General features: G+C 42.4%; 1 protein-coding gene across 2 annotated transcripts in view; it reads right to left on the reverse strand.

The window, feature by feature from the left end:
• CDKL1 (cyclin dependent kinase like 1) overlaps window positions 1–21,203 on the reverse strand; it is a 64,892-nt gene that overhangs the window by 12,330 nt on the left and 31,359 nt on the right. For both annotated transcript variants that reach the window (XM_039217342.1, XM_039217343.1), the window contains 2 exons: window positions 8,007–8,128; window positions 758–830 (listed from right to left, as the gene is read on the reverse strand). In XM_039217342.1, the coding sequence (XP_039073273.1) occupies window positions 758–830; window positions 8,007–8,128 (195 nt within the window). The remainder of the gene's footprint in view (window positions 1–757; window positions 831–8,006; window positions 8,129–21,203) is intronic.

Raw genomic sequence — 21,203 nt, forward strand, 5'->3', positions numbered from 1 at the left:
CTCCCAACAGTGTCAGAGCATTCTGAGGGCGCTGTATCAATACAGACTCTGGGTTCCACTTTAAGTGGCTTCTCACCGATATAAACCTATAACCCGGGGCGCCTGGGTGGCTCAGTCGGTTAAGTGTCCGACTTCGGCTCAAGTCATGATCTCACAGTTCGTGGGTTTGAGCCCCACATCGGGCTCTGTGCTGACAGCCAGCTCAGAGCCGGGAACCTGTTTTGGATTCTGTGTCTCCCTCTTTCTCTGACCCTCCCCTGCTCACGCTGTCTCTCTCTTTTTCTCTCTCAGAAATAAATAAAACATTAAAAAAAAACCCTATAACCCATTTCTTAAAATCATAACAATACATCTTTTATGTAACCTGAACAAGTGAGAAAAGCTAAGTTGGCATTTTTAGCCTCTGTTAACCCCAACCAGGCTTCAGAGGATTTGGATGAAAAATCATATCCACAAAAGTAGGATATAGATTTTATACAAAGGCTCAGCCTCAGCTTAAGGGCAGCCTTCTGGGGGCACCTGAATGGCTCAGTCAGTTAAGCATCCGACCTCGGCTCAGGTCACGATCTCACAGCTCGTGACTTCCAGCCCCACGTCAGGCTCTGTGCTGACAGCTCGGAGCCTGGAGCCTGCTTCAGATTCGGTGTCTCCTTCTTTCTCTGCCTCTCCCCTGCTCATGCTCTGACTCTATCAAAAATAAAAATTAAAAAAAAAAAAGGCAGCCTTCTGCGTTTTCAAGGGTGATCATGAGACTTACGTTGTGTTTATGGCAAAAATTTACAGCTTGCAATGTCTGCCAAGTTATGCTCTTCACAAGATGTTCCGGCACCCTAATAAAAATAAAGAAGCAACATAAACACATTCTTTAGTGTAGCCATGGAATTCAGCTGAAGATAGGAAGGAATGGAAGGAAGGAACAGGAAGGACCGAGGGAAGGAAGGAAGGAGGGAGGGAGGGAAGGAGGGAGGAAGGAGTAAACTAAGACAGGCTTAAGCAGTGACACATACAGGCCATCTACCTCCCAGAGCAGATCCAAAGTGTAAAGAGCATGTGATCAGCACACTGCAGGGTTCTAGGGACAGCAAGGTGATAGCAATACTAACATCAACTCCTACAGGAAAGGGCCATGAAAACTCAGGGCTTTCCACAAATACCTAGGATCACCTACCTCAAACATCTGTGAAAGCACTGGAAACCTGTCTGGTAATTTGAGCTCCATTTCTACAAGGAGGTTTTTATCGATGAAAAGTGAGTTAACATATAGCAAAAAAGATGTTGCTCTTTTTTTTTTTTTCTTTCCAAGTGGCCCCTAACTGATCCTTTGAGACAGAATTCATCTTTCATGCATGGGCACATGGCTTCTCCAGACTCCCCAGGCAGCATTTTTTTTTTTTAAGGTAATGAAGATTTTACTGCCAAGAGGGAAGAGGCGTACGTTGCACAGCATGTAACAAAATAATTAAGAACCCACATAGGCATCTAGGTTCTTGCCCACACTGCTGCTCTCTGGCAGCTAGCCGCATCCACATCTTCATGCCCTGTCCTCCATCACGGTGTCTACACTTGGTGCCATTTCTCCCCGCCACCCACTTCTTCCCCGACTCTCAGCTTACGTAACCAGGACAACCAGTAGCCCCAGCAGATGCTTCGTGCGAATTAGGAAACGGCTCCTCTTCTGGGAACCTTTAAAATATATAGTGGGCAATGAGTGAAATGACTACAGAGAGAGTACATTTATTTTTAGATCCTCCCACTCACAATCCGGACTTAACTGTTTTTATGAATCAGACGTTGACAATGGTGTTATGGTCCTCAGCCGGAACTAATAAGTAAACCAGGGAGGAAACTCTCGAGTACTTGTGTTAAGGTGACCAAAACAAGTCACTTCTAGGCTCTGGGACGGGCCATGAGGCCACTGTTGTCACAAGACCAGATGTTCAGGAAATCCTTTCAAGTAGATCAGAGGATGCTTGAACAGAGGATGGGACAATGTGGAGGAAATGAAGAGGCCGCCGCCAGGAAGAGCTGGGACAATTCTGGACTAGGACCATGTCCCTGGGATTGAAGTATCTTCTCTCTAAATTATTTTCCCTGTCCTAGTGCTACACTGGCACAATGCCAGGAAAACTCACCTGTTTAGAAAGAAGGCCTAGAAAAATACAACTAAGAAGAGGACACTCTAGGGGAAATGCTTCCCCTAGCCTCTACTTTTTATCCAGAAAAAAAATGGAATTAAATATTAAATAAGGTTACCAGTGCCAGCCCACTTTAGTCTCTAAAAACATTTCCCTAAATAAATTATGGAAAAGGAGCACTTAAAAGTAAATTATAGGGGCACCTGAGTAGCTCAGTCAGTTAAGTATTGGACCTTGGCTCAGGTCCTGGTCTCACGGTTTATGAGTTCGAGCCCCACAACAGGCTCTGTGCTGACAGCTCAGACCCTGGAGCCTGCTTGGGATTCTGCGTCTCCCTCTCTCTCTGCCCCTCCTCTGTTCATGCACTCTCTCTCTTTCTCTCTCCCTCTCAAATAAACATTTTTAAAAAGCATATGATAATAGCATATTTATTAATGCTCCTCTAAGGCTGAGCCCATTATTACACACTCGTCAAACATCAAAACCATCTAGTGTCTCTTGAGTTAGCTACTCACTTCACTTCTTTATTACTTTGTTTCTTCTCTGAAATGCCAGAGCCCCAGACTCTATCTCTAAGATCCTTCTTAGCTGATGATGATAGGAGCAAAGTTTTTCGCTGCTGAAGAAGGGAGTTACAAGTATAAGGGGGAAAAAAAATAGGATCTGCTCTGTAGTGTTGGGTTGGAATTGCATACACACATACGTGCAGGGGGTTCTGTGCCAGAAGGGGCACTAACTTCTGCGGTGTGCTCCAGAGAGCTTCTCTGCTTAAGTTAACATCTGGAGTAGTGGTTCTGCTAGTGAGAAGTGGCCAGATTCAGGCAATATTTTCAAAATAGAGTCTTCAGGATTTTCCAAAAGACTGGATAGGAGAGACAAAAGGAATCAACGAATGATACCAAGGTTTCAGCTCGAGTAGCTGGCCTATGGAGGAGGATGCTGAGCCCCATGTCAGACTCTCTGCTGTCAGCACGGAGCCCACTTGGGATCCTCTGTCCCCATCTCTCTATGCACCTACCCCCCCCACTTGTACTCTCTTTCTCTCAAAAATAAACATTTTTTAAAAACATAAAATGAAAACTATAATGATCAGGGGCGCCTGGGTGGCTTAGTCGGTTAAGCGTCCGACTTTCGCTTGGGTCATGATCTCGCCGTTCGTGGGTTCGAGCCCCCGCGTCGGGCTCTGTGCTGACTGCCAGCTCAGAGCCTGGAGCCTGTTTCAGTCTGTGACTCCCTCTCTCTCCGACCCTCCCCTGCTCACACTGTCTCTCTCTCTCCTAGAAATAAATAAAACTTTAAAAAAAAACTATAATGATCATAATTCAAAGTATCACTATTAAAATATTAAGTGTATGGGGCGCCTGGGTGGCTTAGTCGGTTGAGCGTCCGACTTTCGCTTAGGTCATGATCTCGCGGTTCGTGGGTTCGAGCCCCGCGTCCGGCTCTGTGCTGACTGCCAGCTCAGAGCCTGGACCCTGCTTCAGATTCTGTGTCTCCCTCTCTCTCTGACCCTCCCCTGCTCGCGCTGTCTCTCTCTCTCCTAGAAATAAATAAAAAACATTAAAAAAAATATTAAGTGTATTACTCTTTTTTCCTATCTATATATGAATTCTATGAAAATGAATTATATATTTTTGTTATAGCATTTTTCTTCATTTTGCAATCACTCATGAACATTTTTCTATTTCAATGTATGTTTTTTTTTTTTTTTTTAACATTTAATTACTTTTGAGAGACAGAGATAGAGCACAAGTTGGGGAGGGTCAGGGAGAAGGAGACACAGAATCCAAAAAAGGCTCCAGGCTCTGAGGTGTAAGCACAAAGCCCAAGGTGAGGCTTGGGCTTGAATGCACGAATGGTAAGATCATGACCTGAGCTGAAGTCGGACACTCAACTGACTGAGCCACCCAGGTGCCCCTATTTCAGTGTATACTTTATCTCTAATCACGGTTCTTAGTGGCCCCACTGCATTCCATTGTAAAGATATACCATAATTTACTTAACCAGCCATCTACTATTGGACATTTCAGTTGTTTCCAATGTTTACACTCTAAAAAATCCTTTAATGGGGCACCTGGCTGGCTCAGGTGGTAGAGAGTGCAACTCTTGATCTCAGGGTCATGAGTTCAAGTCCCACAGTAGACACAGAGCTTACTTAAAACTTTTTTTAAATAAGAAAATACAGAAAATCCTTTAACAATAAACACTTTCATAACTAAACCTTTATACATGTAGTCAATTATTTTCTCGTGATAAATTATTAGAAGTAGAATTGCTTGGCCTAAGATTTCTCTCTAAAGCTGTTAATATATAATGCCAAAGTGCCCTCTGGACAGGGTGCCCCAGCAGTGTACTGAGAATTTCCTTTGAGAATATTAGGTTTTAGAATTTTATTTTATTTGTTTTCTTAGGTAGGTTCCATGCCCAACATGGGGCTTGAACTCACAACCCTGCGATCAAGAGTCACTTGCTCTACCAACTGAGCGAGCCAGGCTCCCCAGGTTTTAGAATTTTTAAATCAAAGTAAGTATCCTAAAATGATAAATAATCAAAACACTGTTATTGTTACCCTTCTTCAAAATCACTTTGTAAGTATCAGTTTATTGGTTTGCTAACTTGGCCATCCCACAACAGGTAGTAGGGATATACCAAGTGCCAAGAATTCAGCTAGGAGATACTGGGGAAACGCAGGGGAGGAAGGCACAGCTCTTGCTCTTGAAGATTTTACAGTTTACTGTGCAAATAGAGTATGTAATAGAAATGATTCCAGAAGTGATTATGGATGCCAGAGAAAGGAACTCCTGACTCTCCTCGGTGTCAGCTAAAATAGTTACCCAGGAGGTCATATTTGAGCCGTGTCTGAGGGACAGGCAGGATATTGTAGGCAGAGTCGAGAAGGTGGGGCGATGCAGACAGTAAAAACAGCGTGTCCTACTGAACGAAGCTCAGAATGGGCAGTGTCATGTTTGATGTGGCTAGCTGGTGAGACATGGGGCTGCAGAGACACTGAAGCCTGGTGTCCCATGTTAGGACCACATCAGTAAGCTTGGGGGAGCTATTACAGGGTTTTATGCAGAGAGTGGTAAGATCCACTTTGTATTTTAGAAATTTGTACTTAGAAATACAATACAGGGATCACAGGACATTCCGGCGTGAGTGGACAAACCTAAGGAGGACCCCGCCTGACACCAGGCAGGGAAAACACCGGCATTCGCACGCTCTCCTTTGTTGATACTGTCCAACAGGTTAACATGAAGCTGAAGGAGACCTGTGCTCTTCTCACCTCTAGGGTATTAGGTCAACAATTCATAGCACTTTAGACCTGGAAGTCCCCTTAGACTTCACCTGGTCCTAAACTCTCATTTTCACAGGTGAGAACACTTGGAAGCAACCTGCCGAAGGTCACACACACACGTGATGCCAACCCACTTTTATAGGGAATGTACTTACAAAGTGTTATTTTACAGTATGAGATTTCTGAATTGAAAAAGAAACAGTTTCGTATGAATTTCAGAATCTTTGGTTGATGCAGTTTAATGACATTTACTCCTTAATGATGACAAGCAAAGATTTGAAATAGCATTTAAAGTACATTGGAGAAGGGGCGCCTAGGTGGCTCAGTTGTTTAAGTGTCCAGCTTTGGCTCAGGTCGTGATCTCACTGTTCATGAGTTCAAGCCCCATATTGGGCTTTGTGCTGACAGCTCAGAGCCTGTGTTTCCCTCTCTCTCTGCTCCTCCCTCATTCATGTTCTGTCTCTTACTCTCAAAAATAAATAAACATTAAAAAATTCAAAAAACTACGTTGGAGAACTGTCAAATATTCAGTGTAATGGAAAGTAACTTCTATTTTTAAAAAACAAAAAAATCCTTAAGCTTCAAAATAAATGAATATAATCTGGCTTAGAATAAATCTTATTTTTCAAGTTTGCTTATTTATTAGCATTCCTTTGGTCAATCTTCTATTTAACCGAAGGCACGTTGTCATTTGGAAATGCTGTCTTGTATTAACCTCACATGTATCTGCTGGTCGCTCCCTTCCCTAAGTCACCTGCATATTAAAGCATTTTCTATTTCCTGGGACATATGTAATATATTTTAGCCAGTGAAGTTAAAAAAAAAAATCTGCTTCTAAAACTCTAATCACTCCTTGTCCTATCCTTTCTTCCTTCTGCTCAAACTACATGCCAAAGAAGAACTCCCAACTGCTTTCAGCCCCCCTCTAATCAGTGTTTCCAAGTGACTCAACCTAACACGATATATCAAGCTCCCTGCAGTACCCCGCTGGTAGCACAGCCAGAAGTAATTAGTATTAGTATACTAATAGGTTAACTGAAGTGTCAGTTGCAAGCTGTCAAAAGAGCAAATAACAAGTATTGTATGTTTTCTTCCTTGAACACATAATCTCTCTGTACCGATGCCTTTCTGGAGGGAAGTATCTGTTCTCTGGGCTCTCTCTGGCTGTGTAAATTAACATGAAAAGCCTATGCCATGGTCACTCACAAACCACAAGCTACTTTAATCTCATTTGTCTGGATATCATGGCCGCTCATATAACTACCACCCCATGGCAAAGAGCAAACTCTTGGCCAGGGCTTAAAAGCACTGTTGAGAGAGCCACAGCTTCTTGTCACCAGGGTGTGATTGTGAGCAGGGATGGGGCACCATTCCACCACTCTGATACACAATGCCACTCTGCATATTGTTCTCAGCCAAAGCTGGGCTCCCAGGAGCACAGCAGGAGAGGATGGGCTTAGCCTTCCCTGCTCACGTGTTTTATGTCTCCTCACTAGTCAACTCAAAGGCCACTTCCTCCAGGAAGTCTTCTTTGATTCACTTTGAATCCTATCTTCCAGGGCCTGCTAAACATTCTACCCTCTCTATCTGGCCACAGTGACTGGCCTCAAGGATAGCTGCATCACCTGAACTGAGGCAGTCTCCCAATGGACTTTATATGCAGATGCTACCCTCTTCTAGAATTTTCTTTCCTCTAGAATAGCTACATAGCTTGGTAAAAGCCCATGGGCTATGCTTCCTATTTCATATTTTTCCCTTCCATTGCATGCCACAGACACACACTCCCCCAAAGCCACCTTATAAGACTCCTCTGCAAGGCAGAAGGAAGCCAGCATGGAGAGGAGTTGAGAGAGAGAGCAAATCCACCACTGACGGTGCTTAAAGCATCCAGCTGAGGAGTGGGCGGGTGCCAAAATCTGGCCTGCCCTCTGCTCACTGTGGCAAGGGGCTACCATCAACCAGAGGAAGGGACACCCACACCTTATTTTTTTTCTTTTTTCAAATCAAGTCTTGTTATGCACACAAAGCAGCTGCCCACGCCAGCAGGGGTGTGTGATAAGATCACCAGAGTCACAGCCATCTTTCCCTGCCACAGCCCCCACCTCCCATTCCTTTTTCACCTACACTTGCCTTAGTGGGTTCTTGTCACTGTAACCAAAAACTCCTGACCAGGACAGCAGGCCAGACACCGGGATCGCTTTGGCCGAAGTGCCACGTTTGTTTTCACCTTAAACCTCCTATTGGCCTTTGTCTTTGGACTCTTGCCTTCAATCCCCGAGTCCTTACGCTTCCCTAGTCAGGCGTGACTAACCAATAGCCTTCCTTTTCTTTCGTAGAGATTGTGAGGGCTTCTACGCACAGAAAACACAACAAAGAAATGAAGTTCAGCCTAATAATGCTGCTGCTTTCTTCATGAAAATGAATAGTTATGACCTCTTTCCCAGCCTTTTCAGTAACTCTTCTGCTGTGCACACACTGCCTGCTTCTGCCCCATCTGCAAAAGGGGCCATTGCTAATTTTCCCTCACGAATCCTGGGGTGTGGGGCCGTTTCGTTTCTAAGGGATGGATCACTCACCCTCTCTGGTGTCTGCCCAACTCATGGAGAACCGTGTGGTCGCAGTACTCGAACACCAGGTGAAGCTTCCGCTTCCTTCTGAAGACCTCCATGAGGTTAACGAGGTTGGGATGCTTGAGTTGCTGGAAACACAAAACGCGAGGTGCTAAACCGGGGCCGTGAAAGAGCGTTCTTCAACTTTGATCCAATAAAAAAGAGACCTGTTTGTCCTCTGGGAACTCTCTTGCCTTGGATTGAAAGAGGCTGTAAACAGTATGATCTTACTTCTCTCGAGGAGCTGTTTGTCAGCGCCTTGTAAATAATTATGGCATAGGGGCACCTGGGTGGTTCAGTCAGGTGACCTTCCGACTTCGGCTCAGGTCATGATCTCACAGTTTTTGTGAGTTCAAGCCCCACATCGGGTGTTGTCAGTGGGGAGCCTGCTTCAGATCCTCTGTCCCCAGCTCTCTCTCTGCTCCCCCCCAATTGCACACTCTCTCTCTATCTCAAAAATAAACACTTAAAAGAAACTAAAAATAAAAAAGTTATAAAGAAAATGATTACAGCATAACCTAGGTGGCTGGTGAAGGCAAAGAGAAGGCCAGAGAAGAAAGGAGAATGAAAAAGAGGGGTGATTTTTAGTTAATGCAAGCTCATCTGCAGATGAGGATCTGAATGTCCTAAAGAGGTGTCCCTGGACCTCCCCAAGCTGTCCCTGTCTGTCTCCTAGACCCCCTGACCTATGTCTCCTTGGCAATCCTTTGGAATTACTAAGTAATTGTTCATTTGATTATTTAACATCCTCTGCTGTCAATAGATAGAATATTCCATGAAAAGAAGAATCATGATCTCAGGATTCCCGTTTCCTCAAAATGATGTGGCTGTACTCCCAGCCTTGCACATAACAGATATTTGATAATTATTTGTGAATGCAGGAGTAAGTCATGTTTCCTACATTGATGAAACGTTTTAAAACAGAAAAGCAATGTGCCTGAAGGTGTGTGTGTGTAGAGAGAGAGAGAGAGAGAGAGAGAGAAAAGGGAATCTATGTAGTGTTGCCAAAGATAAATCTTGCACTTAGCTTCCTGGACCTTTCTGTCCACAATCCTTCAGAAATACTACAATTAGGCAAACTAATTATTGTGAAGAGAGACATAATGATTAACTTTCTTCAGGGCACGAAGACCTCCAGGCAGTGGTCTAAGAAACAAAGGGAGGAAACAGAGGGAGGCATAAGGCTTCCTAAGGCCTAGTCTTAAAAGCCAGGTGACATCTGCCTCAGGCTAGCAGTCCAAGCAAAGCGCAAGCCTCCACCCTGAGGAAGCCCAGGATGAAGTACCTCAAGGAGAGAGGCCCAGGTGTGCCGCTGAGCTCAGCCCCCAGCCGACGCCCACTTACACTCAGCTGCATGAGTGAACCCGGCAAGACCGGCTGAAGGAACAGTCCACCAATCCACAGAATTGTGAGAACTAAAACATCACCCTTGTTTGAAACTACTAAGTTTGGGAGAGGTTATTTATGCTGCAATGGATAGCCTGTACTAGCTCACAGGGGGACTTCTGAAAACCATTGAACTGGTCTTAGGTAGGGGCCAAGCACCTTATTTTTTCTCACAATTCTCAGGTGATTCAAGATGTAGCCCAAGGTATCAATCACAGAGAAGTAGATACTTCATAAAAGGTAAAAGGTGGAAGGAGAAAAAGTGAACATCTTGAACTGCATGCAATGTTCGTACGCACAGTCCCAGCAAGGGAAATACTAAACAAGACAGTTATTTTCCTGCTTTCTTTGTAAAATCTCTGTAACCATCTTCAAGATATGAAATTCTTCCTGTAGATATTACACTTGGTGAAACAAAGCCACAACACTCCAAAGGCCATGAGTCACATGTGGGCCTTAGAACAGAGGGCCCTGCAAGGTATAAAATCTCACATTTATCTTAACATACCTGGAAACTTTTAGCCTGAACTAACATTTTTCAGACAGAGTAGGCAGATCTGACCACAGTCTTGAACTAAAAAAAAATCGCACGGACTTAAATGTCTCAAACAGAAAGCAATCAGCTCAAAGGGCCAAAATAGTAGCATTATTGACAAAATTAGCAGAAAGCAGAGGTTTTCTTCCAGGCTCTGAAAAATCACTGTCCACAAGTCCAGACTTCAAATCTTAGATTCTTTTAAGGATAGAGACAAAGTAAGTCCTGCCCCTCCGCTCAAAGAGCCTAGTGGGTGCCTGGATGTCTCTGTCGGTTAAGTATCCGACTTCGGCTCAGGTCATGATCTCACGGTTCGTGGGTTCGAGCCCCCGTGTCTGGCTCTGTGCTGACAGCCAGCTCAGAGCCTGGAGCCTGTTTCAGATTCTGTGTCTCCCTCTGTCTCTCTGACCCTCCCCTGCTCACGCTGTCTCTCCCTTTCAGAAATAAAAACAAAACAAACAAACAAAAAACAAAGAGCCAAAAATCTAAGAGGGAAAGGAGATACTGAACAAGTAATTACATTTATGATAAATACTACAAAAAGCAAGGTAAAGAGTGCCGAGTTTGTGGATGGTGGGTGGTCCAGGGCAGATCTCCTGGAGGAAGTTAGGTAGACTACCTAGAGTGCTAGAAATGCAGCTTTATGGCTCTAGAGATGGCCAAGTTGCTTTCCAAAAGGATCATACATATTTACACCTATGTCAGGAGCATGAGACTACTTTTTGCCACACGTTGGCCAGCTACAGATAGATAGATCTATAGTTATATGTGGCTGTATACAGGTAGATTTATCTATAGATATAGATATAGATATAGATAGGTAGATAGGAAGTCATGTAGACAGTTAAGATTTGTGATGTATATTGTCAAGTTGCTTCTAGCAAGACAGGTGCCAAGGCTTTTAAACCACGTGTCTCTCCTGACCTCCTCCATGAGATAACTTGCATATAACTGAAAATGGCCAATAACTTATTTCTCCACTTATTTTCAGAACAAGTTTAATTTAGAAAAATTGATCAGTAAGACTAAATTCGGAACAGGACTTATAAATATTAAATACTTTAAAATAAATTATTAATGGTCTCTAGGTTGCCAGGATTCTGGGTGATCAGAAAACATTCCAGAGCAGCAGATATTTCAGGACATTGCCTGTCCTGGCTGTGTTCATTTATTCAGCAAAGATCTACAGAGCACCTGCTCTGGCTCAGGGCCTGTTCTAGGCACTAGAAACACATTGGTGAAAGACTCAGGCATTAAGCAAAGAAGTGTCAGGAAGAGCTGCACATACACAAGGGATTCAGCTACCCCAGAGAAAGCGTCCCTGCGTAAGTGGCCTTGAGCTAAGTCCTGGAGGGAGAGAAAGGTCTGACCCGACCAAAGTCAGGAGTGGTGGTAGAGGCAGCTTTCCAGGCAGAGGACTGGCCCTGGCCAGAAGGGGATTTAGGCCACTTATAGAACTGAAGGACAGCATGGCTTGAGGGTCAACTGCACGGAACCAAGGCTAGTTTGATAGTCAGAAGCTGAGACCTTCACGACCTTGAGGGCCATGCCAAGAAATGTATACTTTATCCTAAGTGTAATGGAAAGCTACTGGAATTGTAGCAAGATGCAATATGATAATACAATTTGGGTGTTTTAAAGCTCACTATACTGGCTTGGACGAGGCACTACCGTGAAAGGAGACCAGAGAAGGGCCTGTTGTCAGCTAAGAGACGATGACAGCTCGGACCAGGCAGAGGCAGGGAGGCGGTGAGAAAGGCACTGTTGGGAGACGTATTTTGTTATTAGAATATTCGGGATGTGGCGATAGGCTGGAGGTGAGGGGCCAGGGAGAGGCAGCTGTTAAGAATGACCAAAGGTTTGTATAATAGGGCAGATGGTGGTGCCCTCACTGAGAGGAGGAGCAGGTTTTGAGGGAGAAGAAACTACTGTTTGGGGCAGGTTAGGCTGGCGGGAACCCTGAGATGCCAAAGTAGAGTTGTCAGACTGGCTGGAGTTGGAGCTGAAGGTACAAGCTGGGGAGTCAGCATGAGGGTAAGTGAAGCCCTGGGGAGACGCAATTTCCTAGAAGAGCAAGGGAGAAAGGAGGAGGGCCATGGAACCACAGCACCAGATATGTGGTCACTGAGGAAGAAGCAGATGAGAGAGGGAAGAAGACCCCCCAAGATAAGAGAGAAGACAGTAGAGCGGGAGGGATGGGCATATCATGCAAGGAGGAAGTGGTCTGCGGTGACAGAGGCTGCTGTAAGGTGGAGCACGGAGAAGCCTGAGAGGCTTTCTGTGGGCTTCCCCAGGCAGGCTGGGCCAGGTGACCTCTCTGGTAAGTGGCAGTGCAGGGCTGAGACCAGGAGTCAAGTCGTACGGCTCCAGCCCCTGAAACAACCTTACCCCTCTCTCTTTTTGCTGACTTCCCCTTACCTCAGGGGCAGAACTCAGAGGGACCTCTCTGAGGTCCTTAAACCAGTTTGCAGTTCGCAGCCTGGAGGGTTCAAGGACAGCCCCGATATTGTGAATGTTTGCGTTCACGAGGGCTTGGGTACTTCTGCTTCAGTACTGAATGGGCCTCTTCAGGGACACGCAGAGGAATTAGATGAGAAGCAGGCAACATGATGGATGGACTGTTCACGGGCTTACTGGACATGTTTATTGTACATACAAGTAATCTTAATAAAGAGGTTCAACTGCCACATCTACTACAAAGATGTAGTTAAGGACTCTTTTAGTTCTAGGTCCTTCCTATTTATGAGTGTATCAAGCCAAAGCCTCAGACGTGTTCTTTTTCTTTTTTTAAGTTTTATTTATGTAGAGTGAAGGTGCATGCATGCATACAAACAGGGGAGGGGTGGGGTGGGGAGGGAGAGAATCGCAAACAGGCTCTGCACTGTCAGCTTAGAACCCAATGTGGGGCTCGAACCCACGAACTATAAGATCATCACTTGAACTGAAGCTGGACACTGAACCAACCAAGTCACCCAGGTGCCCCAGCACTGTGAAGCATTTTGTACTAGTTGCCAACATTTTGGATCAGGAAATGTTACTTTAAAACTCTGGTTACCAGGATCCTCTGGAAAGTGCTGCTGGTCAGGCAGTACTGGGCCTGAGTCTCTGTGACATCAGTGGGCCCGGAGGCAGCTGTTCACTGTAGATAAGGCCTGCGCGCTTCAGTTCACCACAGTCCCCACCCATCCCTACCACTCCCCGACACTAAGGCCAAGTGAACGCTGTTGCATCATTCATTTTCTTGTACGAATTACTCTTGCATCACTCTTGCATCATTCATTTTCTTATATGAATTAAAAGTGAGATATTTAATGTACCATGTTTCTATCAAAAGTGGGAAAACATACAAGCAATAGAAATGACTGCATATTTCAAGGCAAATAAGAAAAAGCATACTTATTTGCAGAAGTGAGGCATCGCTCTCACACCTATCTGGCCCCTGCAGGTAGAGGGTAAGTGACCTCCACCGCAGGGAGTTCTCAATAATGGCTGCATGCTTCTGGACTGACCAGTGCATGTTACATCTGCGGGTTCTCCTATCCTTCGATTGTCAAAGATTCTTATTCTTTGTGGGGGAGGGGGGATATTTATCCTGTTTTTGCTTTAGACAAAAGCAACAGATATTTTCTCAAGGATCATATCCTGTTTTCCTTTCTCAAGCATTCTTCTCCCACAACCGGGGTAAATAATAAGAGAGATTAAGTTGTAGAAAGTGGGAGCTGCCTTAGTAAGACGTTTTTTACAGGCCTTTACAATTCTTGAACTTGACTCTAGGTCTTAGTTACATAGAGCCCTTTGCAGGAATCTTTCATCACACAGAATGGAGAAAAGTGATGCCCCCCTCTCCTTTATAATAATTAACAGTGAGTACTTCCCACAGATTCCCAGATCAGCGTATTATGACACTGTCAAGCACTTGAGATCCAGCAAGGGTTAGAGCTCGTCCAAACTAAGAAGCCGAGAAAGAATCAAGTTCTTCATATTTCCTCTCATTCTTCTCACTAGTTTTTGAACTAGATAAAATGCCTTTTATGTTCGTACAGGACTATAACTGTTTTAAAACCGCCAAGGAGGGGCACCTGGGTGGTTCAGTTGGTTAAGCATCCAACTTTGGCTCAGGTAATAATCTCACAATTTGTGGATTTGAGCCCTGCATCGGGCTCTATGATGACAGCCCAGAAACTGGAGCCTGCTTCAGATTCTGTGTCTTCCTCTCTCTCTGCCCCTCCCCCACTCATGCTCTGTCTTTCTCTTTCTCTCAAAAATAAAATAAACATTAAAAACACTTTTTTTAACCACTGAGAAAAGCATTTGGAGCAACATGCTCTACCAGGTGGCAAAATTTTCAGTGAAGTGCCTATAGGAGCACTTGGGTATCTCAGTAGAGTGTCTGACTCAATTTTGGCTCAGGTCATGATCTCAAGGATTTGTAAGTTCGAGCCCGGCAAAAGACTCCTTGCTGACAGCAGGGAACCTGCTTGGGATTCCCTCTCTGCCCCTCCCACATGCACATTTTCTCTCTCTCAAAATAAAGAAATAAAACTTTTTTAAAAAATAAAAACTTTAGGGGCACTTGGGTGTCTCAATCAGTTAAGCATTGGCATTTAGCTCAGGTCATGATCTCTAGGTTCACGAATTCGAACCCCACATCGGGCTCTGTGCTGACAGCCCAGAGCCTGGAGCATGTTTCGGATTCTGTGGCTCCCTCTCGCTCTTTGCCCCTCCCCAGCTCATGCTCTGTCTGTCTCTCTCTCTCTCAAAAACAAACAATTAAAAAAATGTTTTTAGTAAAATAAATAAAAACTTTTAAAAAGTGCCTATAATCATTACCAGCAGCAGCGGTATCATCAACAGGCCAGCAGGCTATTGATCAAGAAATGAACAAATAGAACCAGTACAGAGTCTAGAATTAGGTCCAAGTATTGAAGGGAAATTAACATATGACCAAGGTAGTACTTCAAAACAGTTGAGAAAAAGGTGCCTTATATATATATCTAAAATTGATTCTGGAAAAACTGTTTACCCACTGGAAAAATTAAAATCATAACCTTACCACTCTCTATACAAGAATAATTTTCAGATATGTTAAAAATTAGAGTATTCTAAAATATTAGAAATACTAGAACAAATTTTAGGAGAAACTTCCTATGACTTTAGGATGGAAGAAAGCATCTTGATAAAACAATCTAGAAGAAAAAAAAGACAGGTTGAGTTTGGCTATAGAAAAATAATGTTAGGAAGATGGCAAAAGTTCTGGAGATGGACGGTGGTGGTGGCTGCACACCATTGTGAATGTCCTAATGTCACTGAACTAGACACTTAAAAATGGTTAAAATGGTAAAATGTATGTTATGTGTAATTTACCACAAAAAATAAATAAAATAATGTTGGTTTGGTTAAAAAAAACAAAACAAAAACACTCAAGGCAATGTCAAAAGACAAATTATTGGCAGAGTAATATTTGTTATGACAAATAAAGGGTTATAGCCCTTCGATTACAAAGACACTTTATGTATTATGAAGGAAAAGACACCTATGTGGAAAAATGGGCAAAAGATAGAAGTAGGTAATATACAAGAGGAAATATAAATGATCCAAGAGATGTGAAAAGGTATTCAATCTTACTAGTAGTCAGAGAAAGGCAAAATAGAGCAACAATGTGAGGCAATTTGTTTTCCTAACAGGTAAACATTTCACAAATTCCTAACATCCAGTGCTGCCAAGGACGTAGTAAAACACATCTTCTCATACTTGGTTGGTTAGACGTTTTGGAAGAGTTACTAGCAGTATTAATTAAAACAACATACCCAAAACACATGGGCAAAAGATCTGAGCAAATGCCTCACCAAAGAAGAGATACAGATAGGAAATAAACATGAAAAGATGATCAATAGATTTTTTTCACTGGAATTACAAATTACAAAAATAATGAGATACTGGGGGTGCCTGGGTTATTCAGTCAGTTAAGCATCTGACTTTGGCTCAGGTCATGATCTCTAGGTCCATGAGTTCAAGCCCCATGTTGAGCTCTGTGCTGACAGCTCAGAGCCTGGAGCCTGCTTCAGATTCTGTGTCTCCCTGTCTCTCTGCCCCTCCCCTACTCACACTCTGTCTTTCTCTCAAAAATAAACATTTAAAAAAATTAAAAAATAAATAAAACATATTAAGCTACCATTACACACACCTATTAGAATGGTTAAAATCCAAAAACAGCTGAGGACACCAAATACTGATGGCAAAACTGAGCAACAGGAAGTCTCATTCACTGCTGGTGGGAATGCAAAATGGGGCAGCCACTTTTGAAGCTAGTTTGGCAGTTTCTTAAAAAGCTAAACATAGATGTACTATATGATCCAGTAGTCACACTCTTAGGTGTTTACCCAAATCATTTGAGTGTGAAGACACAGGGGTGGGCGCCCAGATGGCTTAATTGGTTGAGCATCCGACTCTTCATTTCAGCTCAGGTCATGATCCCAGGGTCGTGGGATCAAGCCCCATGTCGGGCTCCATGCTGAGTGGAAGCTTGCTAAGGATTCTGGCTTTCTCTCCCTCTGTCCCTCCCCACCTCAGCTCGTACATGTGACTGTACTCTCTCTTTCTCTCTAAAATAAAACAAACAAAAAAAAAAACTGCACACAAAGCCAAAATAATGCTTTATTTATAATCACCCATTAGAAGCAAATGATCTTCCTATAGACAAAAGGATAAAAGATTGTGCCCTATCCACAGTGGAGTGGGATATTTATCAGAGATAAAAAGAAATGAGCTATAAAGTCAGGACAAGACATGTATAAAGTTTAAATGCATATTAAATGAAAGAAGCCAGTCTGAAAAGACTACATATTGTATGATTCCAATTATATGACATTTCAGCAAAAGTAAAACTATGGAGACTGTAGAAAAATTGGTGATTGCCAGGAGTTCAGGGGACATGGGGGAAAATGCAAGGTGAAATTATTCTGCATGATACTGTATTGGAGGATATGTGACACTATGCATTTGTCAAAACCTACAGAATGTTACAGCACAAAGAGTGAACCTTAATGTATGCAAGTTAAAAAAATCATTTAGGAGGATGGGGAATCCTATGTTAGAATGCAGAATTTTTTTTTTTTTTAAACTGGAGCCTGGGGAAATACCAACATGGATGCACTACCAGGATTAATTCTAGATCAATCCTTTCTATTCAAAAATATTTTCCCTTGTCTCATTTGTATCCTTCCCCTCTGCTAGCCTGGTCACTCTGGTCACTGGTTTGCTTAAAAGGTCACATTTAATTCATTCTCTAGATGTACATTCTACACCTCCACTGCTATCTTTCTATCTCTCTCTCTCTGGAGTAATCAGACTATATAGTTTCTCTGAGTAACATTATCTTTGTTTCTTTCTCCTCACCTCTAATCATATTCTCCTCTTTCTCTCTCTGAATTAAGCTTCTTAGTCTCTCTCTGCCTGGTCATTTCTCTTCCAATTTCGCTTCCCCCCTCTTCACCCCCAACCCTGTCATTTCTCTCTTTGTATATGCTCTTCCATCAGCACTGCGTACACCTGGCTCTTTATTTGTAGCTGGGAATTCTGGTTTTATGCTTTTAGACTGTCCTTTGTCTTTTGTTTTTTTCTTTTTCTTTTTATTATTTGTTTTTCCTCCTTCCTCTTTTTTTCCCCTTCTTTTTTTTCTTTTTCTTTTTCCCTTTGGGTTTGCGTGTTTGTTAGATTTGTCTGTGCATTTGTGTGCCTTTCTTCCCTGCGTGTTTGTCTGTCTGTTTTCTTTTCCAGGGCTACCTCAAGAAACAAGACAAAGTACACATGGTGGAGAGCCCCAAATACCACTAGAGTAGGGAAATAAATTAACCAAAGTCTCAACAAGAGAGACCAAGAGACACCATTCAAAGAACACTTCCTGAAAGGAGAGGCCCTGGACAGTCAAAGAACCTTCTTTAATACAGCAGTACTCACAAGTGCAGAGTCCATAACAAGCTTTTAAAACTACGAAACGGAAGAACTCTCCTCTAAAGAAATTCCAGGAAGAAATGACAGCTAAAGAACTGCTCAAAACAGATATAAGCAACAGAACTGAACAAAAATTTAGAACAAGAGTCATAAATTTAATTGTTGGGCTTGAAAAAGGCATGGATGACATCAGAGAAACTTGCTACAAAGACTATGGAGCTTAAAAATAGTTGTGATGAATTAAAAAAATGCTATAAATGAGGTGCAAAATAAAATGTAGGCATCCAATGCACAGATTGAAGAGGCAGAGAGGAGAATAGGTGAATTAGAAGACACAGTTATAGAGAAAGAGGGAGCCAAGAAAAAAAGAGATAAACTGATCCAGGAACACGAAAGGAGAGTTCGAGAACAGAGCGATACAATCAAATGGAACAATATCCATATCATAGAAATTCCCGAAGAGGAAGAGAAAGGGAAAGGGGCTGAAGGGGTACTTGAACAAATTATAGCTGAGAACTTCCCCAATCTGGGGAAGGAAACAGACATTGAAATCCAAGAAGCATAGAGAATTTCCCTCAGACATAACTTGAATCAATCTTCTGCATGACATATCATAGTGAAACTGACAAAAATATGAGGAAAAGAGAGAATTCTGAAAGCAGCTAGGGAGAAAAGGGCCCTAACACACAAAGGGAAACCTACCAGAGTGGTGACAGACCTATCTACTGGAACTTGGCAGGCCAGAAAGCAATGGCAGGAAATCTTCAATGTGATGAACAGAAAAAATATGCAGCCAAGAATCCTCTATCCAGCAAGCCTGTCGTTCAGAATAGGAGGAGAGATTAAAGTCTTCCCAAATAAACAAAAATGGAAAGAATTTGTCACCATTAAACCAGCCCTACAAGAAATCCTGAGGGGGACTCTATGAGGGAAAAGTTGCAAGGAACGCAAGGTACCAGAGACACCACCCCAAGCATGAATCCTACAGAGAACGCAATGACTCTAAACCCATATTTTCCAAGAATAATACTAATGTAAATGGACGAAATGCTCCAATCAAAAGACATAGGGTTGCAGAATGGGTAAAAAAGCAAAATCCATCTATTTGCTATCTAAAAGAAACTCATTTTAGACCTGAGGACACCTTCAGATCAAAAGTAACGGGATGGAGAAACATATATCATGCTAAAGAAAGAACTCTACATCCTGAGACCATGGAATTCACTTTCTTCTCAAGTGCGCATGGCATATTCTCCATGATAGATCACATACTGGGACACAAAGCAGCCCTCAATAAACATATAAAAGAATTGAGATCATACCATGCACACTTTCAGATCATAATGCTATGAAACTTGAAATCAATCACAGGAAGAAGTCTGGAAAACCTCCAAAAACATGGAGGTTAAAGAACACCCTACTAAAGAAAGAATGGGCCAATCAGGCAATTAGAGAAGAAATTTAAAAATATAAAGAAACAAATGAAAATGAAAATACAACAATCCAAACTCTATGGGATGCAGCAAAAGCAGTACTAAGAGGAAAGTACATTGCACTCCAGGCCTATTTCAAGAAATTAGAAAAAGTGTACAAAATCTAACAGTGTACCTAAAGGAACTAGAAGGAGAGCAACAAGAGCGCCCCAAACCCAGTAGGAGAAGAGAAATAATAAAAATCAGGGAAGAAATAATAAAAAAACAAAAAAAGAAAACCCAGTTGAACAGATCAATGAAACCAAGAGTTGGTTTTTTGAAAAAATAAACAAAAGTGACAAACCTCTAGCCAAGCTTCTCAAAAAGAAAAGAGAGGGCACTTAGACAAAATCCTGAATTAAAAAGGACTTATTACAACCAACCCCTCAGAAATACAAGCAACAATCAGGGAATACTATAAAAAATTATATGGCAACAAATTGGACAACTTAGAAGAAATGGACAAATTCCTAAACACACACACACACTACCAAAATTCACACAGGAAGAGACAGAAAATCTGAACAGACCCATAACTACTGAAGCAATTGAATCAGTTATCAAAAATCTCCCAACAAATAAGAGCCCTGGACCTGATGGCTTCCCTGGGTAATTCTACCAGACGTTTAAAACAGAATTAATACCCATTCTTCTCAAGATATTCCAAAAAATAGAAATCGAAGGGAAAACTTCCGGACTCACTCTACAAAGCTACCATCACTTTGATTCCCAAGCCAGCCAGACACCCGGCAAAAAAAGAGAACTACAGGCCAATATCCTTGATGAATACAGATGCAAAAATCCTCAACAAGATACTTGCAAATCGAATCCAACAGCACATAAATAGAATTATTCACCAACATTAAGTGGGATTCATTCCTGGGTTACAGGGCTGGTTCAATATTCGGAAATCAATCAATCTGATACATCACATTAACAAAAGAAAAGATAAAAACGATATGATCCTGTCAATAGATGCAGAAAAAGCATTTGACAAAATACAGCATCCCTTCTTAATAAAGACCCTTGAGAAAGTCAGGATAGAAGGAACCTACTTAAACATCATAAAAGCCATCTATGAGAACCCTCAGCTGACGTCATCCACAACGGGGAAAAACTGAGAGCTTTCCCCCTGAGATCAGGAACACGACAGGGATGTCCACTCTCACCACTGTTGTTTAACATACTGCTGAAAGTCCTAGCATCAGCCATCAGACAACAAAAGGAAATAAAAGGCATCAGAATTGGTAAGGGGGAAGTCAAACTTTCACTTTTCACAAACAACATGATACTCTACATAGAAAACATGACAGACTTCACCAGAAGTTTACTGGAACTGATCCAAGAATTCAGCCAAGTTGCAGGGTACAAAATCAACGTACAGAAATCGGTTGCATTTTTACACACCGATAATGAAGCAACAGAAAGAAATCAAGAAACTGATCCCATTCACAGCTGCACAAAAACCATAAAATACCTAAAATAAACCTAACCAAACATGTAAGAGATCTGTATGATGAAAACTACAGAAAACTTATGAAGGAAATTGAAGAAGACACAAAGAAATGGAAAAACATTCCATGCTCATGGATCAGAAGAATAAATATAGTTAAAATGTCATTACTACCCAAAGCAATCTACACATTCAATGCAATCCCAATCAAAATTACACCAGCATTCTTCTCAAAACTAGAACAAACTATCCTAAAATTTTTATGGAGCCACAAAAGACCCCAAATAGCCAAAGTAATATTGAAGAAGAAAACCAAAATGGGAGGCATCACCATCCCAGACTTTAGCCTCTACTACAAAGCTGTCATC

This window comes from Hyaena hyaena, unplaced genomic scaffold, assembly GCF_003009895.1.
Source record: "Hyaena hyaena isolate Hyena2069 unplaced genomic scaffold, ASM300989v1 scaffold_683, whole genome shotgun sequence".
Lineage (NCBI taxonomy): Eukaryota > Metazoa > Chordata > Mammalia > Carnivora > Hyaenidae > Hyaena > Hyaena hyaena.